The 26921-nt window shown below is 48.0% G+C and overlaps 1 protein-coding gene across 4 annotated transcripts in view; it reads left to right on the top strand.

The window, feature by feature from the left end:
• Positions 1 to 26921, top strand: part of MTSS2 (MTSS I-BAR domain containing 2) — a 117446-nt gene that overhangs the window by 18847 nt on the left and 71678 nt on the right. For all 4 annotated transcript variants that reach the window (XM_073659825.1, XM_073659823.1, XM_073659824.1 and 1 more), the window contains exon 2: positions 16186 to 16247. In XM_073659825.1, coding sequence (XP_073515926.1) covers positions 16186 to 16247 — 62 coding nt within the window. The remainder of the gene's footprint in view (positions 1 to 16185; positions 16248 to 26921) is intronic.

Below are 26921 nucleotides of genomic sequence, written 5' to 3' on the forward strand. Positions count from 1 at the left end.
TATACACCGCACAGTACCACTCCTCCTGTATATATACACTGCACAGTACCACTCCTCCTGTCCTGTATATATACACTGCACAGTACCACTCCTCCTGTATATATACACTGCACAGTACCACTCCTCCTGTCCTGTATATATACACTGCACAGTACCACTCCTCCTGTCCTGTATATATACACTGCACAGTACCACTCCTCCTGTCCTGTATATATACACTGCACAGTACCGCTCCTCCTGTCCTGTATATATACACTGCACAGTACCGCTCCTCCTGTCCTGTATATATACACTGCACAGTACCACTCCTCCTGTATATATACACTGCACAGTACCACTCCTCCTGTATATATACGCTGCACAGTACCACTCCTCCTGTATATATACACTGCACAGTACCACTCCTCCTGTATATATACACTGCACAGTACCACTCCTTCTGTCCTGTATATATACCCTGCACAGTACCACTCCTCCTGTATATATACACTGCACAGTACCACTCCTCCTGTCCTGTATATATACACTGCACGGTACCACTCCTCCTGTCCTGTATATATACACTGCACAGTACCACTCCTCCTGTATATATACGCTGCACAGTACCACTCCTCCTGTCCTGTATATATACACCGCACAGTACCACTCCTCCTGTATATATACACTGCACAGTACCACTCCTCCTGTCCTGTATATATACACTGCACAGTACCACTCCTCCTGTATATATACACTGCACAGTACCACTCCTCCTGTCCTGTATATATACACTGCACAGTACCACTCCTCCTGTCCTGTATATATACACTGCACAGTACCACTCCTCCTGTCCTGTATATATACACTGCACAGTACCACTCCTCCTGTCCTGTATATATACACTGCACAGTACCACTCCTCCTGTATATACACTGCACAGTACCACTCCTCCTGTATATATACACTGCACAGTACCACTCCTCCTGTCCTGTATATATACACTGCACAGTACCACTCCTCCTGTCCTGTATATATACACTGCACAGTACCACTCCTCCTGTCCTGTATATATACACTGCACAGTACCACTCCTCCTGTATATATACGCTGCACATTACCACTCCTCCTGTCCTGTATATATACACTGCACAGTACCACTCCTCCTGTATATACACTGCACAGTACCACTCCACCTGTATATATACACTGCACAGTACCACTCCTCCTGTCCTGTATATATACACTGCACAGTACCACTCCTCCTGTCCTGTATATATACACTGCACAGTACCACTCCTCCTGTCCTGTATATATACACTGCACAGTACCACTCCTCCTGTATATACACTGCACAGTACCACTCCTCCTGTATATATACACTGCACAGTACCACTCCTCCTGTCCTGTATATATACACTGCACAGTACCACTCCTCCTGTCCTGTATATATACACTGCACAGTACCACTCCTCCTGTCCTGTATATATACACTGCACAGTACCACTCCTCCTGTATATATACACTGCACAGTACCACTCCTCCTGTCCTGTATATATACACTGCACAGTACCACTCCTCCTGTCCTGTATATATACACTGCACAGTACCACTCCTCCTGTCCTGTATATATACACTGCACAGTACCACTCCTCCTGTATATATACACTGCACAGTACCACTCCTCCTGTCCTGTATATATACACTGCACAGTACCACTCCTCCTGTCCTGTATATATACACTGCACAGTACCACTCCTCCTGTCCTGTATATATACGCTGCACAGTACCACTCCTCCTGTATATATACGCTGCACAGTACCACTCCTCCTGTCCTGTATATATACACTGCACAGTACCACTCCTCCTGTATATATACACTGCACAGTACCACTCCTCCTGTATATATACACTGCACAGTACCACTCCTCCTGTATATATACACTGCACAGTACCACTCCTCCTGTATATATACACTGCACAGTACCACTCCTCCTGTATATATACACCGCACAGTACCACTCCTCCTGTATATATACACTGCATAGTACCACTCCTCCTGTCCTGTATATATACACTGCACAGTACCACTCCTCCTGTATATATACACCGCACAGTACCACTCCTCCTGTATATATACACTGCATAGTACCACTCCTCCTGTCCTGTATATATACACCGCACAGTACCACTCCTCCTGTATATATACACTGCATAGTACCACTCCTCCTGTCCTGTATATATACACTGCACAGTACCACTCCTCCTGTATATATACGCTGCACAGTACCACTCCTCCTGTCTTGGGCTTTGTCTGGAGCGGTCCGTCCAGGACAGCGGCCTCTGTGGGTTCTCGGTGGTGTATGTTGCAGGAATGATGAGTGATAATTCCCAGCCTCTCTTCCATTGACGGGATTTCTTGCATATGACATGTGTCGGGCTGCTCCTTGGCAGACGAGGAGTTAGACGCGTTGGCGCTCCGTCTGCTGGAGTTGGCGGGCAGGGGGGCACATATGTTCAGATGTTTATTATGTGATAATGGATTCTGAGCGCTGAATTCGCAGTCACCTCTCAGATCCACGTCACGCAGTCTCAGTCACCGTGCAGCAGAGCCACAATCATTAGACATCCAAGAATGAAAGAACGTGCCACGAGAAAAGGAGCGTTAAAGGACTTGCACAATCTTCTGTGGCTTCGTTATTTTATTGTGCGTTACAACTTCTCCATTTCGAGATGTCTGCTTGCTGTCAATGCTCAGGAACCATCAGATCTTTTTGTATCTCCGCCTTCGGTGCAAACGATCCTCTGTGAGCTCGGCACAGCAGCAGCTGCTTGAAGACGCCTTCAGTGGTAGCAAAAGGTTCTGTCTACTGGAGCATCAGCCAGGACAGATTTCTTACCGCTGGGCAGCCAGGAGGATGAATTACTTTGATGATAATAATGATTACTGACTGTTTCCATTCGAGCTGCAGATGTGACCCAGTCATATAGCAACATGTAGAATTACGCGGAAACATGGAAACGGTTGTGTGACAGACAGCGACATAAGAGGAGCAGCAAGCGATGATCCTTCCTGCGCATCTTCATAGTCAGCAGCACTGGAGAGCGGGAGCACAGACGGCACGTACGGAACGGCCGTCCTGTCACTACGACCTGATCCGGCATTTACCGCTCTGCTTCCCCCCTTTATTTTTGCATCTCCCATAGATATATTGTAGAATGAAGACTGAAAGAGGCGACCATGGTGCAGGAGGCCGAGGTGTGCACCAGAGCCACAATCTGATGTACAGCGTCTGCGCTGCTGTATGAGAACCATCCACACACAGGACTCATCCAGAACGTCGCTTCATATTCAGCAGAGTCACCATCTACAGGTGCATCTCACTAAATTAGAATATCATCAAAAAGTGAATTTATTTCAGTTCTTCAATATAAAAAGAGAAAGTCATATAATATACAGAGTCATTACACGCAGAGTGATCTATTTCACGGGTTTATTTCTGTTACTGTTGATGATTATGGCTTACAGCCAATGAAAACACAATAGTCATTATCTCAGTAAATTAGAATAAGTAACAAAACACACACTGCAAAGGCTTCCTAAGCGATTAAAAAGGCCCCATAGTCTGTTTCAGTAGGCTCCACAATCATGGGGAAGACTGCTGACGTGACAGATGTCCAGAAGGCAGTCACTGACACCCTCCACAAGGTCCCAGAGTCTGGAGGAAGAGTGGAGAGGCCACAATCCAAGCTGCTGGAGGTCTAGAGTGAAGTCTCCACAATCAGTGATGGTTTGGGGAGCCATGTCATCTGCTGGTGGAGGTCCACTGTGTTTTATCAAGACAAAAGTCAGCGCCGCCATCTACCAGGACATTTTACAGCCCTTCATGCTTCCCTCTGCCGACAAGCTTTATGGAGATGGAAATGTCATTCTCCAGCAGGACTTGGCCCCTGTCCACACGGCCAAAAGTACCAAGACCTGGTTTACACACAACAGTATCACTGCGCTTGATTGTCTGCAAACTCGCCTGACCTTAACCCCATAGAGAATCACTGTTCAGCGAGATTTTTGTTTCCTGTATGAAATTGGGTGAATCTTATTGGAATAGTCATGCTGAGTTCAGAAATAACTTCAGAATTGCTCTATCACGTAAGATTTTTGAGAAAAATGCAATTATATGTATACATTGAATACTGTCAAATTCGTAGTGGCAAGTGATATTCCGACTGCAAAAGAACAGCGATCAAGTTTAGAAATGTTTTGCCATTGATTTTCGCTTATAATCACTGTCCGATGATTCCCGGACAAGATTCCAACAATAGTCACTCAGCATCGAGGGACTCCACTCTCCCTGGTACCGAGGGACTCCACCTTCCCTGGCACCAAAGGACTCCACCTTCCCTGGCACCAAGGGACTCCACCTTCCCTGGCACCAAGGGACTCCACCTTCCCTGGCACCGAGGGACTCCACCTTCCCTGGTACCAAAGGACTCCACCTTCCCTGGCACCGAGGGACTCCACCTTCCCTGGCACCAAAGGACTCTACCTTCCCTGGCACCGAGGGACTCCACCTTCCCTGGCACCAAAGGACTCCACCTTCCCTGGCACCGAGGGACTCCACCTTCCCTGGCACCAAGGGACTCCACCTTCCCTGGCACCGAGGGACTCCACCTTCCCTGGTACCAAAGGACTCCACCTTCCCTGGCACCGAGGGACTCCACCTTCCCTGGCACCAAAGGACTCTACCTTCCCTGGCACCGAGGGACTCCACCTTCCCTGGCACCAAAGGACTCCACCTTCCCTGGCACCGAGGGACTCCACCTTCCCTGGCACCGAGGGACTCCACCTTCCCTGGCACCGAGGGACTCCTCCTTCCCTGGCACCAAGGGACTCCACCTTCCCTGGCACCGAGGGACTCCACCTTCCCTGGCACCGAGGGACTCCTCCTTCCCTGGCACCGAGGGACTCCACCTTCCCTGGTACCGAGGGACTCCTCCTTCCCTGGTACCGAGGGACTCCACCTTCCCTGATACCGAGGGACTCCTCCTTCCCTGGTACCGAGGGACTCCACCTTCCCTGATACCGAGGGACTCCTCCTTCCCTGGTACCGAGGGACTCCTCCTTCCCTGGTACTGAGGGACTCCACCTTCCCTGGTACCGAGGGACTCCTCCTTCCCTGGTACCGAGGGACTCCACCTTCCCTGGCACCGAGGGACTCCACCTTCCCTGGTACCGAGGGACTCCACCTTCCCTGGCACCGAGGGACTCCACCTTCCCTGGTAGCGTTTCTCCCTTTGGTAAATGTCTTGATGAAACCTTTCACCATGTTCATCACTTACAGCACCGAGGTTTGGTGGGAAAAAGTCAATGTGTGAATGAAGGAAATGTATTTTAAGTGACATGTTGCACTTTATTGACTTAAGCCTGAAGAAGACTTTCAACCTGTTCTTCGATAGATATCGAAGGGTAGACATTGCCATTGTGTAGCGAGACAGCCTTCTAACCTAAGACCGATGAATCAATGAACAGTCGCCATTCGCTTGGGTCATGGTCAATTCCAAGGACAGAAAACAATCCAGTAATGTCACTGCAAAAAGTGAGACTGTCAGCTTGATGGAAATATTTGGTCAAATCTTCATGAAGACTGTGAAATACTGACATTTTTGTACCTGGCTGCAACAGATTCCACCCTTGCAACCTTGATCCAAGAAGTTCTGCCTGACTCTTTGATAAACCCAAATCTCTGAGCAGATCGTTGAGTCTTGTCTGAGATATTAAACGTGGAGCAGTTGATATTGATCGTTCAGAATCTGAGTCAGCAGCTGCTTCCATCTCTAATGAATCAACCGTCATTTCATCGTCATCTTCTATCCTCCACACCGGCGTTGGTTTGGGAACTGGCAGACTTTCATCATGCACCACTGGTCTAATTTCAGAAGCAAGGTTGGGATATTCAATAGACCCCCTGTTCTTAGAAGAAAAAACGGATACATTCATCATGCAGAAGTAACAATCAGTTATATGGTCCTTCTGCTCCCTCCAGATCATTGGAATGGCAAACGGCATCAATGGTCGCTTAAAACAAGTCACAATGAGGCTGAGTATTGTGTGTGGCCTCCACGTGCCTGTATGACCTCCCTACAACGCCTGGGCATGCTCCTGATGAGGCTGAGTATTGTGTGTGGCCTCCACGTGCCTGTATGACCTCCCTACAACGACTGGGCATGCTCCTGATGAGGCTCAGTATTGTGTGTGGCCTCCACGTGCCTGTATGACCTCCCTACAACGCCTGGGCATGCTCCTGATGAGGCTCAGTATTGTGTGTGGCCTCCACGTGCCTGTATGACCTCCCTACAACGCCTGGGCATGCTCCTGATGAGGCTGAGTATTGTGTGTGGCCTCCACGTGCCTGTATGACCTCCCTACAACGCCTGGGCATGCTCCTGATGAGGCTGAGTATTGTGTGTGGCCTCCACGTGCCTGTATGACCTCCCTACAACGACTGGGCATGCTCCTGATGAGGCTGACTATTGTGTGTGGCCTCCACGTGCCTGTATGACCTCCCTACAACGCCTGGGTATGCTCCTGATGAGGCTGAGTATTGTGTGTGGCCTCCACGTGCCTGTATGACCTCCCTACAACGCCTGGGCATGCTCCTGATGAGGCTGAGTATTGTGCGTGGCCTCCACGTGCCTGTATGACCTCCCTACAACGCCTGGGCATGCTCCTGATGAGGCTGAGTATTGTGCGTGGCCTCCACGTGCCTGTATGACCTCCCTACAACGCCTGGGCATGCTCCTGATGAGGCTGAGTATTGTGTGTGGCCTCCACGTGCCTGTATGACCTCCCTACAACGCCTGGGCATGCTCCTGATGAGGCTGAGTATTGTGTGTGGCCTCCACGTGCCTGTATGACCTCCCTACAACGCCTGGGCATGCTCCTGATGAGGCTGAGTATTGTGCGTGGCCTCCACGTGCCTGTATGACCTCCCTACAACGCCTGGGCATGCTCCTGATGAGGCTGAGTATTGTGCGTGGCCTCCACGTGCCTGTATGACCTCCCTACAACGCCTGGGCATGCTCCTGATGAGGCTGAGTATTGTGTGTGGCCTCCACGTGCCTGTATGACCTCCCTACAACGCCTGGGCATGCTCCTGATGAGGCTGAGTATTGTGTGTGGCCTCCACGTGCCTGTATGACCTCCCTACAACGCCTGGGCATGCTCCTGATGAGGCTGAGTATTGTGTGTGGCCTCCACGTGCCTGTATGACCTCCCTACAACGCCTGGGCATGCTCCTGATGAGGTTGTGGATGGTCTCCTGTGGGATCTCCTCCCAGACTTGGACTAAAGCATCCGCCAACTCCTGGACAGTCTGTGGTGCAACGTGACGTTGGTGGATGGAGCGAGACATGATGTCCCAGATGAGCTCAATCGGATTCAGGTCTGGGGAACGGGCGGCCAGTCCATAGCTTCAATGCCTTCATCTTGCAGGAACTGCTGACACACTCCAGCCACATGAGGTCTGGCATTGTCCTGCATTAGGAGGAACCCAGGGCCAACCGCACCAGCATATGGTCTCACAAGGGGTCTGAGGATCTCATCTTGGTACCTAATGGCAGTCAGGCTACCTCTGGTGAGCACATGAAGGGCTGTGTGGCCCTCCAAAGAAATGCCACCCCACACCATTACTGACCCACTGCCAAACCGGTCATGCTGAAGGATGTTGCAGGCAGCAGATCGCTCTCCACGGCGTCTCCAGACTCTGTCACGTCACATCTGCTCAGTGTGAACCTTCTTTCATCTGTGAAGAGCACAGGGCGCCAGTGGCCACTTTGCCAATCCTGGTGTTCTGTGGCAAATGCCAAGCTTCCTGCACGGTGTTAGGCTGTGAGCACAAACCCCATCTGTGGACGTCAGGCCCTCATACCACCCTCATGGAGTCGGTTTCTAACCGTCTGTGCAGACACATGCACATTTGTGGCCTGCTGGAGGTCATTTTGCAGGGCTCTGGCAGTGCTCCTCCTGTTCCTCCTTGCACAAAGGAAGAGGTAGCGGTCCTGCTGCTGGGTTGTTGCCCTCCTACGGCCCCCTCCATGTCTCCTGGTGTACTGGCCTGTCTCCTGGTAGCGCCTCCAGCCTCTGGACACTATGCTGACAGACACAGCAAACCTTCTTGCCACAGCTCGCACTGATATGCCATCCTGGATGAGCTGCACTACCTGAGCAACTTCTGTGGGTTGTAGAGTCCGTCTCATACTACCACAAGTGTGAAAGCACAACCAACATTCAAAAGTGACCAAAACATCAGCCAGAAAGCATTGGTACTGAGATGTGGTCTGTGGTCCCCACCTGCAGAACCACTCCTTTATTGAGGGGGTCTTGATAATTGCCAATAATTTCCATCTATTGTCTATTTCATTTGCACAACAGCATGTGAAATTGATTGTCAATCAGTGTTGCTTCCTAAGTGGACAGTTTGATTTCACAGAAGTTTCATTTACTTGGAGTTATATTCTGTTGTTTAAGTGTCCCCTTTATTTTTTTTTTGAGCAGTGTATAATGCTACCTGGAAATAGACCAAAGTCTGACAGTTGTGTCTGCGCATGCCTGAGAGTGCACAACTAATGCAATGCATGATTGGACAGGGCTTAAGTGCTGTATATTATAATAAAGAGAGTCCATGTTATGAATTTCATTAGTTATTTCTACCAAAAATACAATTCTGAAATAAAAAGTTTAATATAAGTGCCAATTTATTATGCACTATGTACAGTCCTTATTATAATCGTAAAGTGAAAATGTCTCAGAAATGGTACGTGCTACAGAAATTCTGATTACATTTCTGAAATCAGCGCCACAAAATACATAAGGATAACATATTTTAAAACAGGAAACAGAAAAAAAACTTAAAACTTGTTGACAAGTGGAATCTATGGGGTATTGTCAAGAGGAAGATGAGAGACCCCAGACCCCACAATGCAGACGAGCTGAAGGAGGCTATCAAAGCCACCTGGGCTTACATAACACCTCAGCAGAGCCACAGGCTGATCCCTCCATGCCACAGGCTGATCCCTCCATGCCACAGGCTGATCCCTCCATGCCACAGGCTGATCCCTCCATGCCACAGGCTGATCCCCTCCATGCCACAGGCTGATCCCTCCATGCCACAGGCTGATCCCTCCATGCCACAGGCTGATCCCCTCCATGCCACAGGCTGATCCCTCCATGCCACAGGCTGATCCCCCTCCATGCCACAGGCTGATCCCTCCATGCCACAGGCTGATCCCCTCCATGCCACAGGCTGATCCCTCCATGCCACAGGCTGATCCCCCTCCATGCCACAGGCTGATCCCCTCCATGCCACAGGCTGATCCCCTCCATGCCACAGGCTGATCCCCTCCATGCCACAGGCTGATCCCTCCATGCCACAGGCTGATCCCTCCATGCCACAGGCTTATCCCCTCCATGCCACAGGCTGATCCCCCTCCATGCCACAGGCTGATCCCTCCATGCCACAGGCTGATCCCCTCCATGCCACAGGCTGATCCCCTCCATGCCACAGGCTGATCCCCTCCATGCCACAGGCTGATCCCTCCATGCCACAGGCTGATCCCTCCATGCCACAGGCTTATCCCCTCCATGCCACAGGCTGATCCCTCCATGCCACAGGCTGATCCCCTCCATGCCACAGGCTGATCCCCTCCATGCCACAGGCTGATCCCTCTATGCCACAGGCTGATCGCTCCATGCCACAGGCTTATCCCCTCCATGCCACAGGCTGATCCCTCCATGCCACAGGCTTATCCCCTCCATGCCACAGGCTTATCCCCTCCATGCCACAGGCTGATCCCTCCATGCCACAGGCTGATCCCCTCCATGCCACAGGCTGATCCCTCCATGCCACAGGCTTATCCCCTCCATGCCACAGGCTGATCCCTCCATGCCACAGGCTGATCTCCTCCATGCCACAGGCTTATCCCCTCCATGCCACAGGCTTATCCCCTCCATGCCACAGGCTGATCCCTCCATGCCACAGGCTGATCCCCTCCATGCCACAGGCTGATCCCCTCCATGCCACAGGCTGATCCCCTCCATGCCACAGGCTGATCCCCTCCATGCCACAGGCTGATCCCTCCATGCCACAGGCTTATCCCCTCCATGCCACAGGCTGATCCCTCCATGCCACAGACTGATCCCTCCATGCCACAGGCTGATCCCTCCATGCCACAGGCTGATCCCCTCCATGCCACAGGCTGATCCCTCCATGCCACAGGCTGATCCCTCCATGCCACAGGCTGATCCCCTCCATGCCACAGGCTGATCCCTCCATGCCACAGGCTGATCCCTCCATGCCACAGGCTGATCCCTCCATGCCACAGACTGATCCCTCCATGCCACAGGCTGATCCCCTCCATGCCACAGGCTGATCCCTCCATGCCACAGGCTTATCCCCTCCATGCCACAGGCTGATCCCTCCATGCCACAGACTGATCCCTCCATGCCACAGGCTTATCCCCTCCATGCCACAGGCTTATCCCCTCCATGCCACAGGCTGATCCCTCCATGCCACAGGCTGATCCCCTCCATGCCACAGGCTGATCCCTCCATGCCACAGGCTTATCCCCTCCATGCCACAGGCTGATCCCTCCATGCCACAGACTGATCCCTCCATGCCACAGGCTTATCCCCTCCATGCCACAGGCTGATCCCTCCATGCCACAGGCTGATCCCCTCCATGCCACAGGCTGATCCCTCCATGCCACAGGCTTATCCCCTCCATGCCACAGGCTGATCCCTCCATGCCACAGGCTGATCCCTCCATACCACAGGCTGATCCCTCCATGCCACATTGCCGAATTGATGCAGTAATTGATGCACAAGGAGCCGACCAAGTATTGAGGGCATTTACTGAACAGACATTTCAGGAGGACGACAAGCTGTTGTTATAAAGTATTCTAATTTACTGAGATAATGACTTTTGTGTTTTCATTGGCTGTAAGCCATAATCACCAACATTAACAGAAATAAACACGTGAAATAGATCACTCTGTGTGTAATAGCTCTATAGAATAGATCCCTCTGCGTGTAATGGCTCTATAGAATAGATCCCTCTGCGTGTAATGGCTCTATAGAATAGATCCCTCTGCGTGTAATGGCTCTATAGAATAGATCCCTCTGCGTGTAATGACTCTATATAATAGATCCCTCTGCGTGTAATGACTCTGTATAATAGATCCCTCTGCGTGTAATGACTCTGTATAATAGATCCCTCTGCGTGTAATGACTCTGTATAATAGATCCCTCTGCGTGTAATGACTCTGTATAATAGATCCCTCTGCGTGTAATGACTCTGTATAATGGATCCCTCTGCGTGTAATGACTCTATATAATAGATCCCTCTGTGTGTAATGACTCTATAGAATATAGGAGTGTCACTTTTTGTATTGAAGAAATGAAATAAATTAACTTTTTGATGATATTGTAATTTAGTGAGATGCACCTGTATACATACATTACATTACTGATCCTGAGTTACATCCTGTATTATACTCCAGAGCTGCACTCACTATTCTGCTGGTGCCTTCACTGTGTACATACATTACATTACTGATCCTGAGTTACATCCTGTATTATACTCCAGAGCTGCACTCACTATTCTGCTGGTGCAGTCACTGTGTACATACATTACATTACTGATCCTGAGTTACCTCCTGTATTATACTCCAGAGCTGCACTCACTATTCTGCTGGTGCAGTCACTGTGTACATACATTACATTACTGATCCTGAGTTACATCCTGTATTATACTCCAGAGCTGCACTCACTATTCTGCTGGTTCAGTCACTGTATACATACATTACATTACTGATCCTGAGTTACATCCTGTATTATCCTCCAGAGCTGCACTCACTATTCTGCTGGTGCAGTCACTGTGTACATACATTACATTACTGATCCTGAGTTACATCCTGTATTATACTCCAGAGCTGCACTCACTATTCTGCTGGTTCAGTCACTGTATACATACATTACATTACTGATCCTGAGTTACATCCTGTATTATCCTCCAGAGCTGCACTCACTATTCTGCTGGTGCAGTCACTGTGTACATACATTACATTACTGATCCTGAGTTACATCCTGTATTATACTCCAGAGCTGCACTCACTATTCTGCTGGTGCATTCACTGTGTACATACATTACATTACTGATCCTGAGTTACATCCTGTATTATACCCCAGAGCTGCACTCACTATTCTGCTGGTGCAGTCACTGTGTACATACATTACATTACTGATCCTGAGTTACCTCCTGTATTAAACTCCAGAGCTGCACTCACTATTCTGCTGGTGCAGTCACTGTGTACATACATTACATTACTGATCCTGAGTTACATCCTGTATTATACTCCAGAGCTGCACTCACTATTCTGCTGGTGCAGTCACTGTGTACATACATTACATTACTGATCCTGAGTTACATCCTGTATTATACTCCAGAGCTGCGCTCACTATTCTGCTGGTGCAGTCACTGTGTACATACATTACATTACTGATCCTGAGTTACATCCTGTATTATACCCCAGAGCTGCACTCACTATTCTGCTGATGCAGTCACTGTGCACATACATTACATTACTGATCCTGAGTTACATCCTGTATTATACTCCAGAGCTGCACTCACTATTCTGCTGGTGCATTCACTGTGTACATACATTACATTACTGATCCTGAGTTACATCCTGTATTATACCCCAGAGCTGCACTCACTATTCTGCTGGTGCAGTCACTGTGTACATACATTACATTACTGATCCTGAGTTACCTCCTGTATTAAACTCCAGAGCTGCACTCACTATTCTGCTGGTGCAGTCACTGTGTACATACATTACATTACTGATCCTGAGTTACATCCTGTATTATACTCCAGAGCTGCACTCACTATTCTGCTGGTGCAGTCACTGTGTACATACATTACATTACTGATCCTGAGTTACATCCTGTATTATACTCCAGAGCTGCGCTCACTATTCTGCTGGTGCAGTCACTGTGTACATACATTACATTACTGATCCTGAGTTACATCCTGTATTATACTCCAGAGCTGCACTCACTATTCTGCTGGTGCAGTCACTGTGTACATACATTACATTACTGATCCTGAGTTACATCCTGTATTATACTCCAGAGCTGCACTCACTATTCTGCTGGTGCAGTCACTGTGTACATACATTACATTACTGATCCTGAGTTACATCCTGTATTATACTCCAGAGCTGCACTCACTATTCTGCTGGTGCCTTCACTGTGTACATACATTACATTACTGATCCTGAGTTACATCCTGTATTATACTCCAGAGCTGCACTCACTATTCTGCTGGTGCAGTCACTGTGTACATACATTACATTACTGATCCTGAGTTACCTCCTGTATTATACTCCAGAGCTGCACTCACTATTCTGCTGGTGCAGTCACTGTGTACATACATTACATTACTGATCCTGAGTTACATCCTGTATTATACTCCAGAGCTGCACTCACTATTCTGCTGGTTCAGTCACTGTATACATACATTACATTACTGATCCTGAGTTACATCCTGTATTATCCTCCAGAGCTGCACTCACTATTCTGCTGGTGCAGTCACTGTGTACATACATTACATTACTGATCCTGAGTTACATCCTGTATTATACCCCAGAGCTGCACTCACTATTCTGCTGATGCAGTCACTGTGCACATACATTACATTACTGATCCTGAGTTACATCCTGTATTATACTCCAGAGCTGCACTCACTATTCTGCTGGTGCATTCACTGTGTACATACATTACATTACTGATCCTGAGTTACATCCTGTATTATACCCCAGAGCTGCACTCACTATTCTGCTGGTGCAGTCACTGTGTACATACATTACATTACTGATCCTGAGTTACCTCCTGTATTAAACTCCAGAGCTGCACTCACTATTCTGCTGGTGCAGTCACTGTGTACATACATTACATTACTGATCCTGAGTTACATCCTGTATTATACTCCAGAGCTGCACTCACTATTCTGCTGGTGCAGTCACTGTGTACATACATTACATTACTGATCCTGAGTTACATCCTGTATTATACTCCAGAGCTGCGCTCACTATTCTGCTGGTGCAGTCACTGTGTACATACATTACATTACTGATCCTGAGTTACATCCTGTATTATACTCCAGAGCTGCACTCACTATTCTGCTGGTGCAGTCACTGTGTACATACATTACATTACTGATCCTGAGTTACATCCTGTATTATACTCCAGAGCTGCACTCACTATTCTGCTGGTGCAGTCACTGTGTACATACATTACATTACTGATCCTGAGTTACCTCCTGTATTAAACTCCAGAGCTGCACTCACTATTCTGCTGGTGCAGTCACTGTGTACATACATTACATTACTGATCCTGAGTTACATCCTGTATTATAGTCCAGAGCTGCACTCACTATTCTGCTGGTGCAGTCACTGTGTACATACATTACATTACTGATCCTGAGTTACCTCCTGTATTATACTCCAGAGCAGCACTCACTATTCTGCTGGTGCAGTCACCGTGTACATACATTACTGATCCTGAGTTACCTCCTGTATTATACTCCAGAGCAGCACTCACTATTCTGCTGGTGCAGTCACTGTGTACATACATTACTGATCCTGAGTTACATCCTGTATTATACCCCAGAGCTGCACTCACTATTCTGCTGGTGCAGTCACCGTGTACATACATTACATTACTGATCCTGAGTTACATCCTGTATTATACTCCAGAGCTGCACTCACTATTCTGCTGGTGCAGTCACTGTGTACATACATTACATTACTGATCCTGAGTTACATCCTGTATTATACTCCAGAACTGCACTCACTATTCTGCTGGTGCAGTCACTGTGTACATACATTACATTACTGATCCTGAGTTACATCCTGTATTATACTCCAGAGCTGCACTCACTAATCTGCTGGTGCAGTCACTGTGTACATACATTACATTACTGATCCTGAGTTACCTCCTGTATTATACTCCAGAGCAGCACTCACTATTCTGCTGGTGCAGTCACCGTGTACATACATTACTGATCCTGAGTTACCTCCTGTATTATACTCCAGAGCAGCACTCACTATTCTGCTGGTGCAGTCACTGTGTACATACATTACTGATCCTGAGTTACATCCTGTATTATACCCCAGAGCTGCACTCACTATTCTGCTGGTGCAGTCACCGTGTACATACATTACATTACTGATCCTGAGTTACATCCTGTATTATACTCCAGAGCTGCACTCACTATTCTGCTGGTGCAGTCACTGTGTACATACATTACATTACTGATCCTGAGTTACATCCTGTATTATACTCCAGAGCTGCACTCACTATTCTGCTGGTGCAGTCACTGTGTACATACATTACATTACTGATCCTGAGTTACATCCTGTATTATACTCCAGAGCTGCACTCACTAATCTGCTGGTGCAGTCACTGTGTACATACATTACATTACTGATCCTGAGTTACCTCCTGTATTATACTCCAGAGCAGCACTCACTATTCTGCTGGTGCAGTCACCGTGTACATACATTACTGATCCTGAGTTACATCCTGTATTATACTCCAGAGCTGCACTCACTATTCTGCTGGTGCAGTCACTATGTACATACATTACATTACTGATCCTGAGTTACATCCTGTATTATACTCCAGAGCTGCACTCACTATTCTGCTGGTGCAGTCACTATGTACATACATTACATTACTGATCCTGAGTTACATCCTGTATTATACTCCAGAGCTGCACTCACTATTCTGCTGGTGCAGTCACTATGTACATACATTACATTACTGATCCTGAGTTACATCCTGTATTATACTCCAGAGCTGCACTCACTATTCTGCTGGTGGAGTCACTGTGTACATACATTACATTACTGATCCTGAGTTACCCCCTGTATTATACTCCAGAGCTGCACTCACTATTCTGCTGGTGCAGTCACTGTGTACATACATTGCTTATTCTGTGTTGTACTCCAGAGCTGCACTCTGTACTTGGCACATCCTAGGGTATATCATCAAACACTCTTTTTCTGTACACAAGCTTATGTTATAGCAGCAGCTGTACGTGTTCTACGTGATTTCGGATCATTTACTTCCTTTCTTCCTTTCTGCAGAGTTCTTACCCGATCTGGGAAGATTTCAGCACTAAAGCCACTAAACTCCACTCCCAGCTCAGGTAAGTGACCGCAGTGGGGGAGGGGTTCGCGTTTTCTGTGATAGTGTCAGTCTTTAATGTTTCGTGGGGCTGAGCTGCTGCAGAACCTTCTCTTTACATTGACAGAATTCTAATTATTGTCCACATATTAAAGGGCCGGTGAGCTCTCTACAGAACGCTTTGGCATTGTACATTGTGTGCAAGTTCTTATACAGCGCCTTGAAAAAGTATTTATACCCCCTGAACTTCTCAACTTTTTATTTTATTGGATACCAGTATAAAGCAGCAAATATTTGTGACATGTAAAAGAAATGACACGAGGTTTTCTAAATATTTTAAAAATAATAATCTGAAAATTGTGAGGTGCATTTGAATTGAGCCCCCTGAATCAGAACTTTGTAGGACCACCACTGTCTCTAGCAGTTTTGCACATCTAGAGGTGACATTTTCCCCTTCTTTGCCCCCTCGCTCTCGCTCAGTGATTGGATGGAGACGTCTGTGATCGATGATTTTCCCGTCTTGTCACAGATTCTCCGGGATTTGGGTCTGGACTGTGACTGTGCCGTTCACACACAGGAACATGCTCTGATCTCAACTACATATGTCAAACTCTGGCTCGCAGGGTAAGTATATTTGGCCCGTGACATCGGGCAGGTCCCCGGGCAGGACCCAGCAGCTACCTCCCTCCTGCTCTAATTGACACCCAGGTCTAGGTGTATAAATAGTTTCACTTTGTAGCAGGGAGGAGCCGGTGATACTCACATGTTTCCTTGTAAAGGCTTGGAGCTCTCAGACTGCTAACTTCCTCTGTGGTGCTAGGAGGACGTTTGGAGTTATCACTCTGAAGTCGGCTAAAGCGAAGTTACTTTCCAACATGTCTGTCTCCCTTGTTGTCTTTAGTTGTTTGTGGGGATCGACTAGTGCTCATCCCCCCTTCCCTATCCAGGGCCAAGCGCTAGGGAAATATAGGGTCTAGGTTCCTGTGTGGTGATTGGTGAGGAACCAATATAAGGACTGTCAGGGGAGACAGGGTGATATCAGATCTGCCTTGGAGGTCTCCACTCCCCCTTTTCCCTAGAGTCTGGGCTCCCTTCCCCCCTTCCCTTTGTGTCGCATTTAGTCTTTCCTACACCTTGCGTGACATTATCACAGGGAAAAAAAAAACTGACACTTTGGTTTATTTGTGTGGTTTTTTTGGGCGTGTTTTTTTTTCTCCTTTCTCCCTTGGTATGGGTTCAGTTGCAGAGCGGCTGCGCTGTCTGTCTCTGGAGGTGACTGACCTCCGCTGTGAGGTTCAGCAACAGCATCAGCGCCTACAGGTCGCTAATGTGGGGGGTCTCCAGGGCCGGCCCGTGAGATTACGGCGCCCTAGGCGAAACTAATTTGTTGCGCCCCTACTATTCTTGGCAGTAGATGAAAACTTGGGATATAAATTTAGGAGCAAAATAAACCACAACAACAATGATTAATTAACTCTCTCCTAACTCTTTAATCTTCTGAGAAGTTGTATAGGACAAATATATACAAAGTAATCAATAACACAAAACAAAAACGACCATAGGTAATTAAAATTTTTGTTTCCTTGCCTTTTTTTTTTGAAAAGGATGACACTAAGTCACCGAGATTAATTTGTTTAGCAACTTCAGATTCTATCGAAATTGTTGCCAACCCAACCAACCTCTCTTGGGTCATATTTGCCCTTAAATATGTTTTAATTAGCTTTAGTTTTGAGAAGGTTCTCTCTCCTGAGGCCACGGACACAGGCAGAGTCGAAAGAATTCTTAGAGCCACCACCAGGTTGGGGACACTTTCTTTCAAGTCAGATTTAAGCAAAAGTTCAAGAACGTCTTTAGGTGATGAATCTTATGGAACACGTCTTGACATTGCCTGCAGTTCACCACATAGCTCTATGGCATCGATGTCTTTTACTTCGATGTGTAAGAGACTTTTCCAGAGCTTTACACTTATCCAGAACAAATTTGCTTGGTTTTCCCTCAAGTGAACGGATGTGGTACAAAAATCCAAATTTCAATTCCATTTCTTTCAGCTGAGTGAAACGCTCATCAACTGAATTTATAGCAGTATCTAAGATCGCAAAGTAAAAGTTAATTTTGAAACTCTGTTTCTCATCTCTTATGGGCTCATCTTTCCCTTCATAAGAGAACTGTCTGGTTTTTTTCTTTAAACGTTTTGGCGCAGAACTTGACTCAAAATTAGCTGGTATACGATTTCTCTCGCATCAACTAACAGCTTCTCAAACTCTTCATCGCTTCTTTATGATTGCAGATATTTCTTTGTTTTGTCAAGGTGTTGAGAAGCAGCAGCTAAATCGAATTCTTGTGACTGAAGTAACTTACTTGTCAAATTGATTTCGTACAAAATGTTGAACCATACTAGAACAGATGTAACAAAAGAAAAGGTTCCAACTTGTTTAGCAAGACCTTGAGCTTCTAGCCGGGAGACATTTCCAGAGCTTCCTGTGAGACTAATATTTTCTGCTATGTCCATTAGGGCATCATGGACTTCGCTCAATTGGTAACGGAGCGGGGCCAGAGCATCAATTCTACTTTCCCACCTTGTTTCGCTTAGAGGTTTTAGAGTCAGAGATGGCAAATGACGCACGAGTACTTCCCAACGCTGAGTTGACGAAGAGAAAAATACGTAGAGATTTTGAACTAACAGGAAAAAAGTTGTTGCTCCAAAACAACATTTAGCGGCATCGTTGACGACTAAGTTTAGAGAATGGGAGCTGCAAGGCACAAAGAATGCACGTGGGTTTATGTCCAAAATTCGTCTTTGTAGTCCAATGTTTTTTCCCTTCATGTTGCTCCCATTGTCGTAGCCTTGCCCTCGTAAGCTGTCCACAGAGAGCGACAGTTCTTCAAATTTGTTCAAGACAGCGGCTGTCAAACCACCTCCAGTTGTATCAGAAACAGGAATGAATCCCAAGAAGTGCTCTTTAATTTCAAACTTTTTGTCTTCTGATGTGGAAACAAACCGAACAATGATTGTCATTTGTTCAACATGAGACACGTCAGAAGTACAATCCAGCTCTACAGAAAAGGATTTTGCAGTTTTGACATCGTCAAGAATCTTTTCCTGAATACCATTACTTAGCAGTTGAATCATCTCATTCTGTATTGTTTTTCCCAAATAATGTGCATGAATCTCTTTGTCCCGGATTTTCCGAATGTGCTCACACATGACGGGATCGAACATAGCCAAATACTCCACAAATTTCAAAAAGTTCCCATTATTAGATGCAAACAATGCATCATTTGATCCACGGAACGCTAAGTTTTGCATACCTAGTACCCTCACTAGAGCTATCAACCTATCTAAAATTTGATGCCAGTATTTTTCTTGCTCTTCAATTTTGCGTAAGTGTTCTTCGTCAATGTTCTTGTTCATCTTAAGTCTATTTTCGAGTTCCTTCCATTTTTGAAAGCTAATCATGTGATCTTTGCTTTTTTCGTGGCTGGCTAAAATAGCAGATATGTTTTTCCAGTCATTTACACCATCAGTACCTAAGGCTGAGCGTTTGAGGATTCCTAGTTGAAGTGATGAGTCTGGAAACAACGTGCAGCAAAAACAAAAAACTGAATTTTTCTGAATAGAATACGTTAGCCAATTGCGTTCAAGACTTTCACCATTGACAAGACGACGTTTATAGTGAACACAAGAAAATTTTCTACGATTAGTGTCCAAAGGAAAATCGAAATCTTTAACTTGTGTGGGGCCGAGTTTTACTACATCTAGGCGTAAGTCATCATTGATTGCTGTCCACGTAGCGGGATCGTCCGAATAGTCTTTGCGTAGTATTTCTATCGATGTACCAGCCTCCATGTCAGTACTGGTACTTTGATCAGATCTACCACCAGATATTGATGGTTGTAGTTCACTATTTTCAGCATGAGAAACAAATTCTATTTCCACATTTGATATTTCCGAGGCAACAGAAGCCTGTTGTTCCAACGTTTGGAATTCCGCGTCTTCATTTCTATTGCTTAGATATTTTAAAAATGACCCTTTGATTTTTGAAAGTGATTTCTCCTCCTCAGCTTTTCTTTTACGGTTCTGAAACCCCGAAAGTTTTTTCTTCTTATCAGCCATGACTCGTTACAACACACAGCATTTACCTAAAAGTTAACGCGCCGATTAAAATTGTTATCTGAACATTATATAATATGATTTTACTTTTAAGACAAAAAACACAAATTTCTTTAACAAGTTCCAATGTTTCCAATATTTTTGAAAATCAAAACAATATACCTACCTCGCAGCACCTAACACTTTAGAACCTAGGCCAAAAAGTTACTAAAAACCTCCTATTTTCTATTTGCATTCATGAAACCTCATGGAACAATGAATCTAATGAATATACAAAATAACAGCAATGGCTCACATGATAAAGCATGCAAACAGTAGAGACATACCTCGAAAATATTATAATAGCGCGCGCCAATATGCAAAAAACGTAGATACTATCTCCCTTGCCTTAGCTGGCCTGACTGGCAGTCCAGGCAGTCTACGCCAATGCGTCAAAACAGACTCCTCCCACTTGCCGCATCGACTGCTGATGACATCTATCAATATAATCGCCAACTAGTACCTAAAGTCCAAACTACGTATAAATAGGCCATATGGTACACCTACCTTTTAAGTATACGGATTTTTTTCTCTCGGGCACCCCCTTAGTGTAGTGTGTGCATTTTTGGTTGTTTGCTTTGCTTTGCCAACATTTGAAAACTTAGGAGCAAAATAAACGCGCGGAATCAAACACCTGTCAGCAGACGATGCAAACGACTCACATCCGTAGTTTAGCGCCTCCTTTCCATGCGTAAATTGAAGCTCAACGGTTTTTCTTTTAAATGTATGGTAAAAAAATGTATGTACACTTTTCTTTCCATCCCTAAAACTTTTTGCCATTTGAAAAGATTTTTTATAATTTTTTCTAATTTTTCTCTGGCGCCCCCTTAGGGTCGGCGCCCTAGGCGGCCGCCTAGTTCGCCTATACGTTATGCAGGTAGGCCTGTCCAGTCCGAACCCAATGTTGCCCTCCCGGACAGGTTTTCAGGAATAGGGACACATTTTTGGTATTCAAAGAGGCCTGCAAGTTGTACTTTAAACTTCGTCCTTACTCCTCCTGAAGTGAGGAGCAACGAGTGGGGATTGTGATCTCACTGCTGCAGGGAGATCCTCAGTCATGGGCTTTTTCGTTACCGCAGGGTTCGGTTTGTTTCCAGTCTGTAGAGGGGTTTTTCGGGGCTCTGGCCCTCATCTATGATGACCCTGACCGAGTCTCCTTGGTGGAGTCCAGGCTACGTCGCCTTCAGCAGGGGATTAGGTCAGTGGAGACATACAGTTCGCAATTCCGTAGATGAACAACAGATTCCAAATGGAAGGACTCAGCCCTTAGAAGTCAATTTGTGTGGGTCTTACTGAAAGGTTGAAAGATGCCTTGGCTGTATATGAAACTCCTCAGTCCTTGGAGGCTGCCATGTCATTAGCTATACGTATGGATAGACACCTTTGGAATAGGCAGGTGAGACCACCTTCTCCGGGGCCTTCTTGTCGGAGTTGTGTACCTATGGCGGTGAACCAGTACTGGGGGAGGTGGAGGAACCCATGCAGTTAGGGGGTCTCTGCATCATACAGTTCCCCAGAGATTCGCAAGGAAGAAGGCTTATGTTTTTTTTGTGGGAAAAAGGGACATTTTACTGGGGTCTGTCTTTCAATCCCTAAGCAAAAGGAGACTCTATTAACCCTTGGTAGTCTGGAGTTGGATAAGCAAGGGGGGCTCTTTTCGCCAACCTGCAGTTCCCGGTTTGTCCTGACGGCAGTGGTAGTGCTAGAGAGCAGAACCGAGAAAATTTCTGTGTTTGTTGACAGTGGAGCCGGAGTCAGCATGGTTGATGCTGAGTTTGTGAGAACTCATGGTCTCGCTTGCTGTACTTTAGCTGAACCATTCCCATCTTCTCCATCGACTCAGCACCACTTGCACAGAAAGCACTAACTCAGATGGTACATAATGAAAAACTGAGGGTGGGGTCGGTTCATTGTGAGATAATCCCTTGCTATGTCCTGGACAGTCTCCCCACCCCAATTGTTTTGGGTCTCCCTTGGTTGGTGAAATATAACCCATTGGTGGATTGGCAAGCAAGGGAAATTGTTGAATGGGGAGATTACTACCATGAGAACTGTTTAGATATTTCCCTTGCGACAGTCTCTACTTAAATATTACCTGCTTTTCTGTCTGGACATAATGGTGATGGTACATGCAGAGGCCGAGGCCGTGGGCAAGCTGAAATTGTGCCACAAGAAACACCCACATCTTCTCGCTCGACCTTCCTGTCCCAATTAATAGGGGACCGCAGCACACCACTATTGAACCCAGAGCAGTGTGAAAAGGTTATTGACTGGATAGCAGATAATGCTTCCAGTCACTTGGCCACCACCACCACCACCACGACAATGTCTTCCACACGGTCAAGTCTCAGTAGCTGTGAGTCTGGACCGCATATTCCTCATCCTGATCCTCCTTCCTCCCACCATGCCGAGTGCCCGGAGACAACTGATTCCACACTTGGACACTCCGAAGAGCTGTCCACTTCACAATTTATAGATTCGGGCCTCTCGCCCGGTACACAAATATTTGACCAGCCACGGTCACATGAAGGCGACGGTGGGAAAGTGTCACAAGACGTGGATGATAATGAGACACAATTGCCAGAAAGTCAGGAGGAGGACCAGGGTGCGGAAGTGGAAGACGAGGTGGTGGATGATATAGTAACTGACCCAACCTGGCAGGAGGACATGCAGAGTGAGGACAGCAGCACAAAGGGGGAGGGAGGGAGAGCACCCCAACAGGCAGGAAGAAGCAGTGTGGTGGCCGCAGACAGAAGGCAGGCAACCGTTCCCCGTAAGTTGCCAGTACAACTGTTAGGTCTTCCCGAGTCTGGTTGTTTTTTAAAGACTCTGCCGATAACCCCAAAAAGGCCATTTGCACCACCTGCCAGGCCAGCATCAGCAGGGGTGGCAAAACTAGCAGCCTGACCACCACCTGCATGATCAGGCACATGGCAGCAAAGCACCCGACTTTGTGGGCCGAACCCCAGGGTCCTGGAACAGTGTCTGCGGGTGGCACCACTGCTTCTTCCGCTGTTGTGCGTGCAAGCCAATCCCCTGTCCATGGTGCATGCGAAGATGCCTCCTGTCCTGCACCTGTTGTTGCACACTCTCAAGTAGCAGCATCAGGAAGCACGTCCATGTCCTTGTCCCAGCGCCGCGTTCAGTTGTCCATACCCCAGTCCTTGGAACGCAAGGGCAAATCGCAATTACTCAGCCAACGCCCCACAGGTCACGCTACTAAATTCCCACATTTCACGACTGCATTCACTCAAAATGTTGCCTTATAGGCTCGTGGAGACGGAAGCTTTCCGTAACCTGATGGCGGCGGCCGTTCCTCGGTACTCAGTCCCCAGCCGCCACTATTTCTCCCGGTGTGCCGTCCCCGCATTACACAAGCACGTGTCCCAAAACATTAGCCGTGCCCTCAACAACGCAGTTACCGGGAAAGTCCACCTAACCACGGATACGTGGACAAGTGCTTGTGGGCCGGGACGGTACATCTCGCTGACGGCACACTGGGTTAACATAGTGGAAGCCGGGACCCAATTGGACCTTCGGACGGAACACGTCCTCCCGACGCCATGGATTGCGGGCCCTAGGTCATTCAGGGTTGTCCCCACAGTCTACAGCTCCTGCACCTCAGCCTCCTCCTCTTTAGCCTCCATCTCCGAAATGACCACATCAGTCACAAGCTGGAAGCACTGCAGCACTGCCTCGGCCAAGCGGCAACAGGCTGTGCTGAAGCTAATATGCTTAGGCGACAAACCGCACAATGATAAAGAGTTGTGGACAGCTCTGAAAGTGCAGGCAGATCTGTGGCTCACACCGCTGAACCTACAGCCAGGTATGGTCGTGTGTGACAATGGCCGGAACCTAGTGGTGGCTCTGAGGCAAGGCGAGCTTACACACGTACCATGCCTGGCCCATGTGCTTAACCTCGTGGTTCAGCGGTTCCTCAAATCCTCAAAGAGCTGCCAGATCTGCTTGTTAAAGTACACCGCCTGTGTGCCCATTTTAGAAAGTCACCTACAGTTTCCGCCGCCCTTGCCCTGTTTCAGCAGCGTTTGCAGCTTCCGGCTCACAGACTGGTGTGTGATGTCCCCATGCGTTGGAACTCTACATTGCAGATGTTGGGAAGGATTTGTGAGCAGAAGAGGGCAGTTGTTGAGTACCAGCATCAACAAGGCCGTCGGTATTCAGTTCAGACTCCACACATAAAACCTCAGGAGTGGACATGAATGTCAGGCATATGTACCATCCTCCAAAACTTTGAGGACTCCACCAAGATGGTGAGCGGTGATGACGCCATAATTAGCGTCACCATCCCGCTTCTCTGTCTTCTGAAACGCTCTCTGCTCACAACCAAAGAGGATGCATTGCAGGCGGAGCACGATGAGATGGAACAAGGAACCATACAGGGTGATTACACACAGCCCAGCCTCATCTCATCCCAACGTGGATTGGGTGACAATGAGGATGAGGAGGAGAAGGAAGAACAGGAGCTAGTTTCATGCGCTATAGACGGTACTACCTGCACAACTGTCATACCGTCTGTTCAACGTGGATGGCCTGAGGACAGGAAGGAGGAGGAGAGCATGGTCAGTCGTCCTCTTGGTGAGGACACGGAAGTCTTGCCTCTTTGCAGTCTGGCACGCATGGATGAGTTTATGTTAAGCTGCCTTTCCCATGACCCTTGCGTTCTCAAAATTTTGGGTGACATTCATTACTTGTTTGTGTACCATAAATTGGGGATGCAAGAAAGTGCCAATGATTCCGCGCTCCTCCGGGTCAAAGAAGGAATGCAATACCCTGTGCTTGGTTAAGAGTCCATTTATTTATAAGCTAAAATCAGACGCGTTTCATGAACATCCTGTCCACTTCATCAGTGCATAGCTTGTGTCAGGTTTAGCAAGGTGTGTGTTACGCTCACGCCCGGACTGTTTGGGGTGAGCGTGGTTAGTGGTCCCACTGGGCCACGAACCGAGGAGTGCCTGGAGGGGTGTGAATAGGGGCCTCACCAGATCCGACCACGGACGTACGGCGGCTTAGTCGACTCCGTGTCCAAGGAGGGACGTGGGAGGTGGCCCAGGTGCTACTCCAGGTCAGACCCCGGTCACACAGCTGTTGACCCACATCGGGGAATGCAGGAACGAGAAGGTTTGGCTGGTATGCAGACAAACGGGTACTGGCAGGCGCAACTGGTATGTAGACAGGCAGGTACTAGCAGGCACGGCTGGTTTGCAGACAAATGGGTACTGGCAGGCACGGCTGGTATGTAGACAGGCGGGTACTGGCAGGCACAACTGGTATACAGACAGGCGGGTACTGGCAGGCACGGCTGGTATACAGACAGGTGGGTACTGGCAGGCACGGCTGGTATACAGACAGGCGGTACTGGCAGGTAGGTAAACAGGCTGGATAGGGACCAGTACAGATTGGGATACAGGAACAGAGCCGCAGGTTCGGAGGACAAGCGGAGCAGAGCAGAGCCGCAGGTGCGTAGGACAAGCGGAGCAGGGCAGAGCAGAGCCGCAGGTGCGGAGGACAAGCGGAGCAGAGCAGAGCCGCAGGTGCGGAGGGCAAGCGGTGCAGAGCAGAGCCGCAGGTGCGGAGGGCAAGCGGAGCAGGGCAGAGCAGAGCCGCAGGTGCGGAGGGCAAGCGGAGCAGGGCAGAGCAAAGCCGCAGGTGCGGAGGGGAAGCAGAGCAGAGAGCGCAGGTGCGGAGGGCAAGCGGAGAAGGGCATAGCAGAGCAGAGCCGCAGGTGCGGAGGGCAAGTGGAGCAGGGCAGAGCAGAGCCACAGGTGCGGAGGACAAGCTGAGCAGGACAGAGCAGAGCTGCAGGTGCGGAAGACAAGTGGAGCAGAGCCGCAGGTGCAGGGGACAAGCGGAGCAGAGCCGCAGGTGCAGGCAGACAGGACAGGGCTCTGTTCACATGGAATAGACAGGGAAACAGAGGAAGATAGCTAGAACACAGGAGGTAGATACGGAGGCAGGGAAACTGGACAAGCAAAACCAGATACACACAAGGTACTTGCTATGAAGTAGCGAGTGGACACAAAACTCACAAACAGAAGTACAGAGACAACGAGTAGGAGTTAGGTACTGGTTCAGACACTGCAGGAAAAGTGAAGGATCGGACGACATAGAGGCAAACAGGTAACGGGCTAGGACGCAGTTCAGACAGGAACTGACACAGGAACGAGCCTGGGCATTTAGCCCCCAGGGTGGCGGAAATAGACTAGAAGTCACAGATACAGGTAACGGGCCTGGGTACTCAGCCCCCAGGGTGACGGAAACAGGCAAGATTCAGGACAGGACCTGGCAACTCACAGTTGCACAGAACACACTGAAAGAAAGTGTTGCTCAGGCACCTCCCACTGGGTGGAGGAGGTTTAAGTATCCAGTGACTCACAGCAATAGGCTGGGGACGCATTAGGATTGCGCACACTGTAACTTTAAGAATCAGGAAGTTCCAGCGCCGCCGCCCTAAGCCAGCAGACAAGAGACAAGAACACAGCAAGTAAAGGAGTATAGTGCACAGCCTGGACTGGTAGGTAAATTTGC

Source organism: Phyllobates terribilis, unplaced genomic scaffold (assembly GCF_046119375.1).
Source record: "Phyllobates terribilis strain yellow unplaced genomic scaffold, ASM4611937v1 Scaffold_14__1_contigs__length_39327217, whole genome shotgun sequence".
Taxonomy (NCBI): Eukaryota; Metazoa; Chordata; class Amphibia; order Anura; family Dendrobatidae; genus Phyllobates; species Phyllobates terribilis.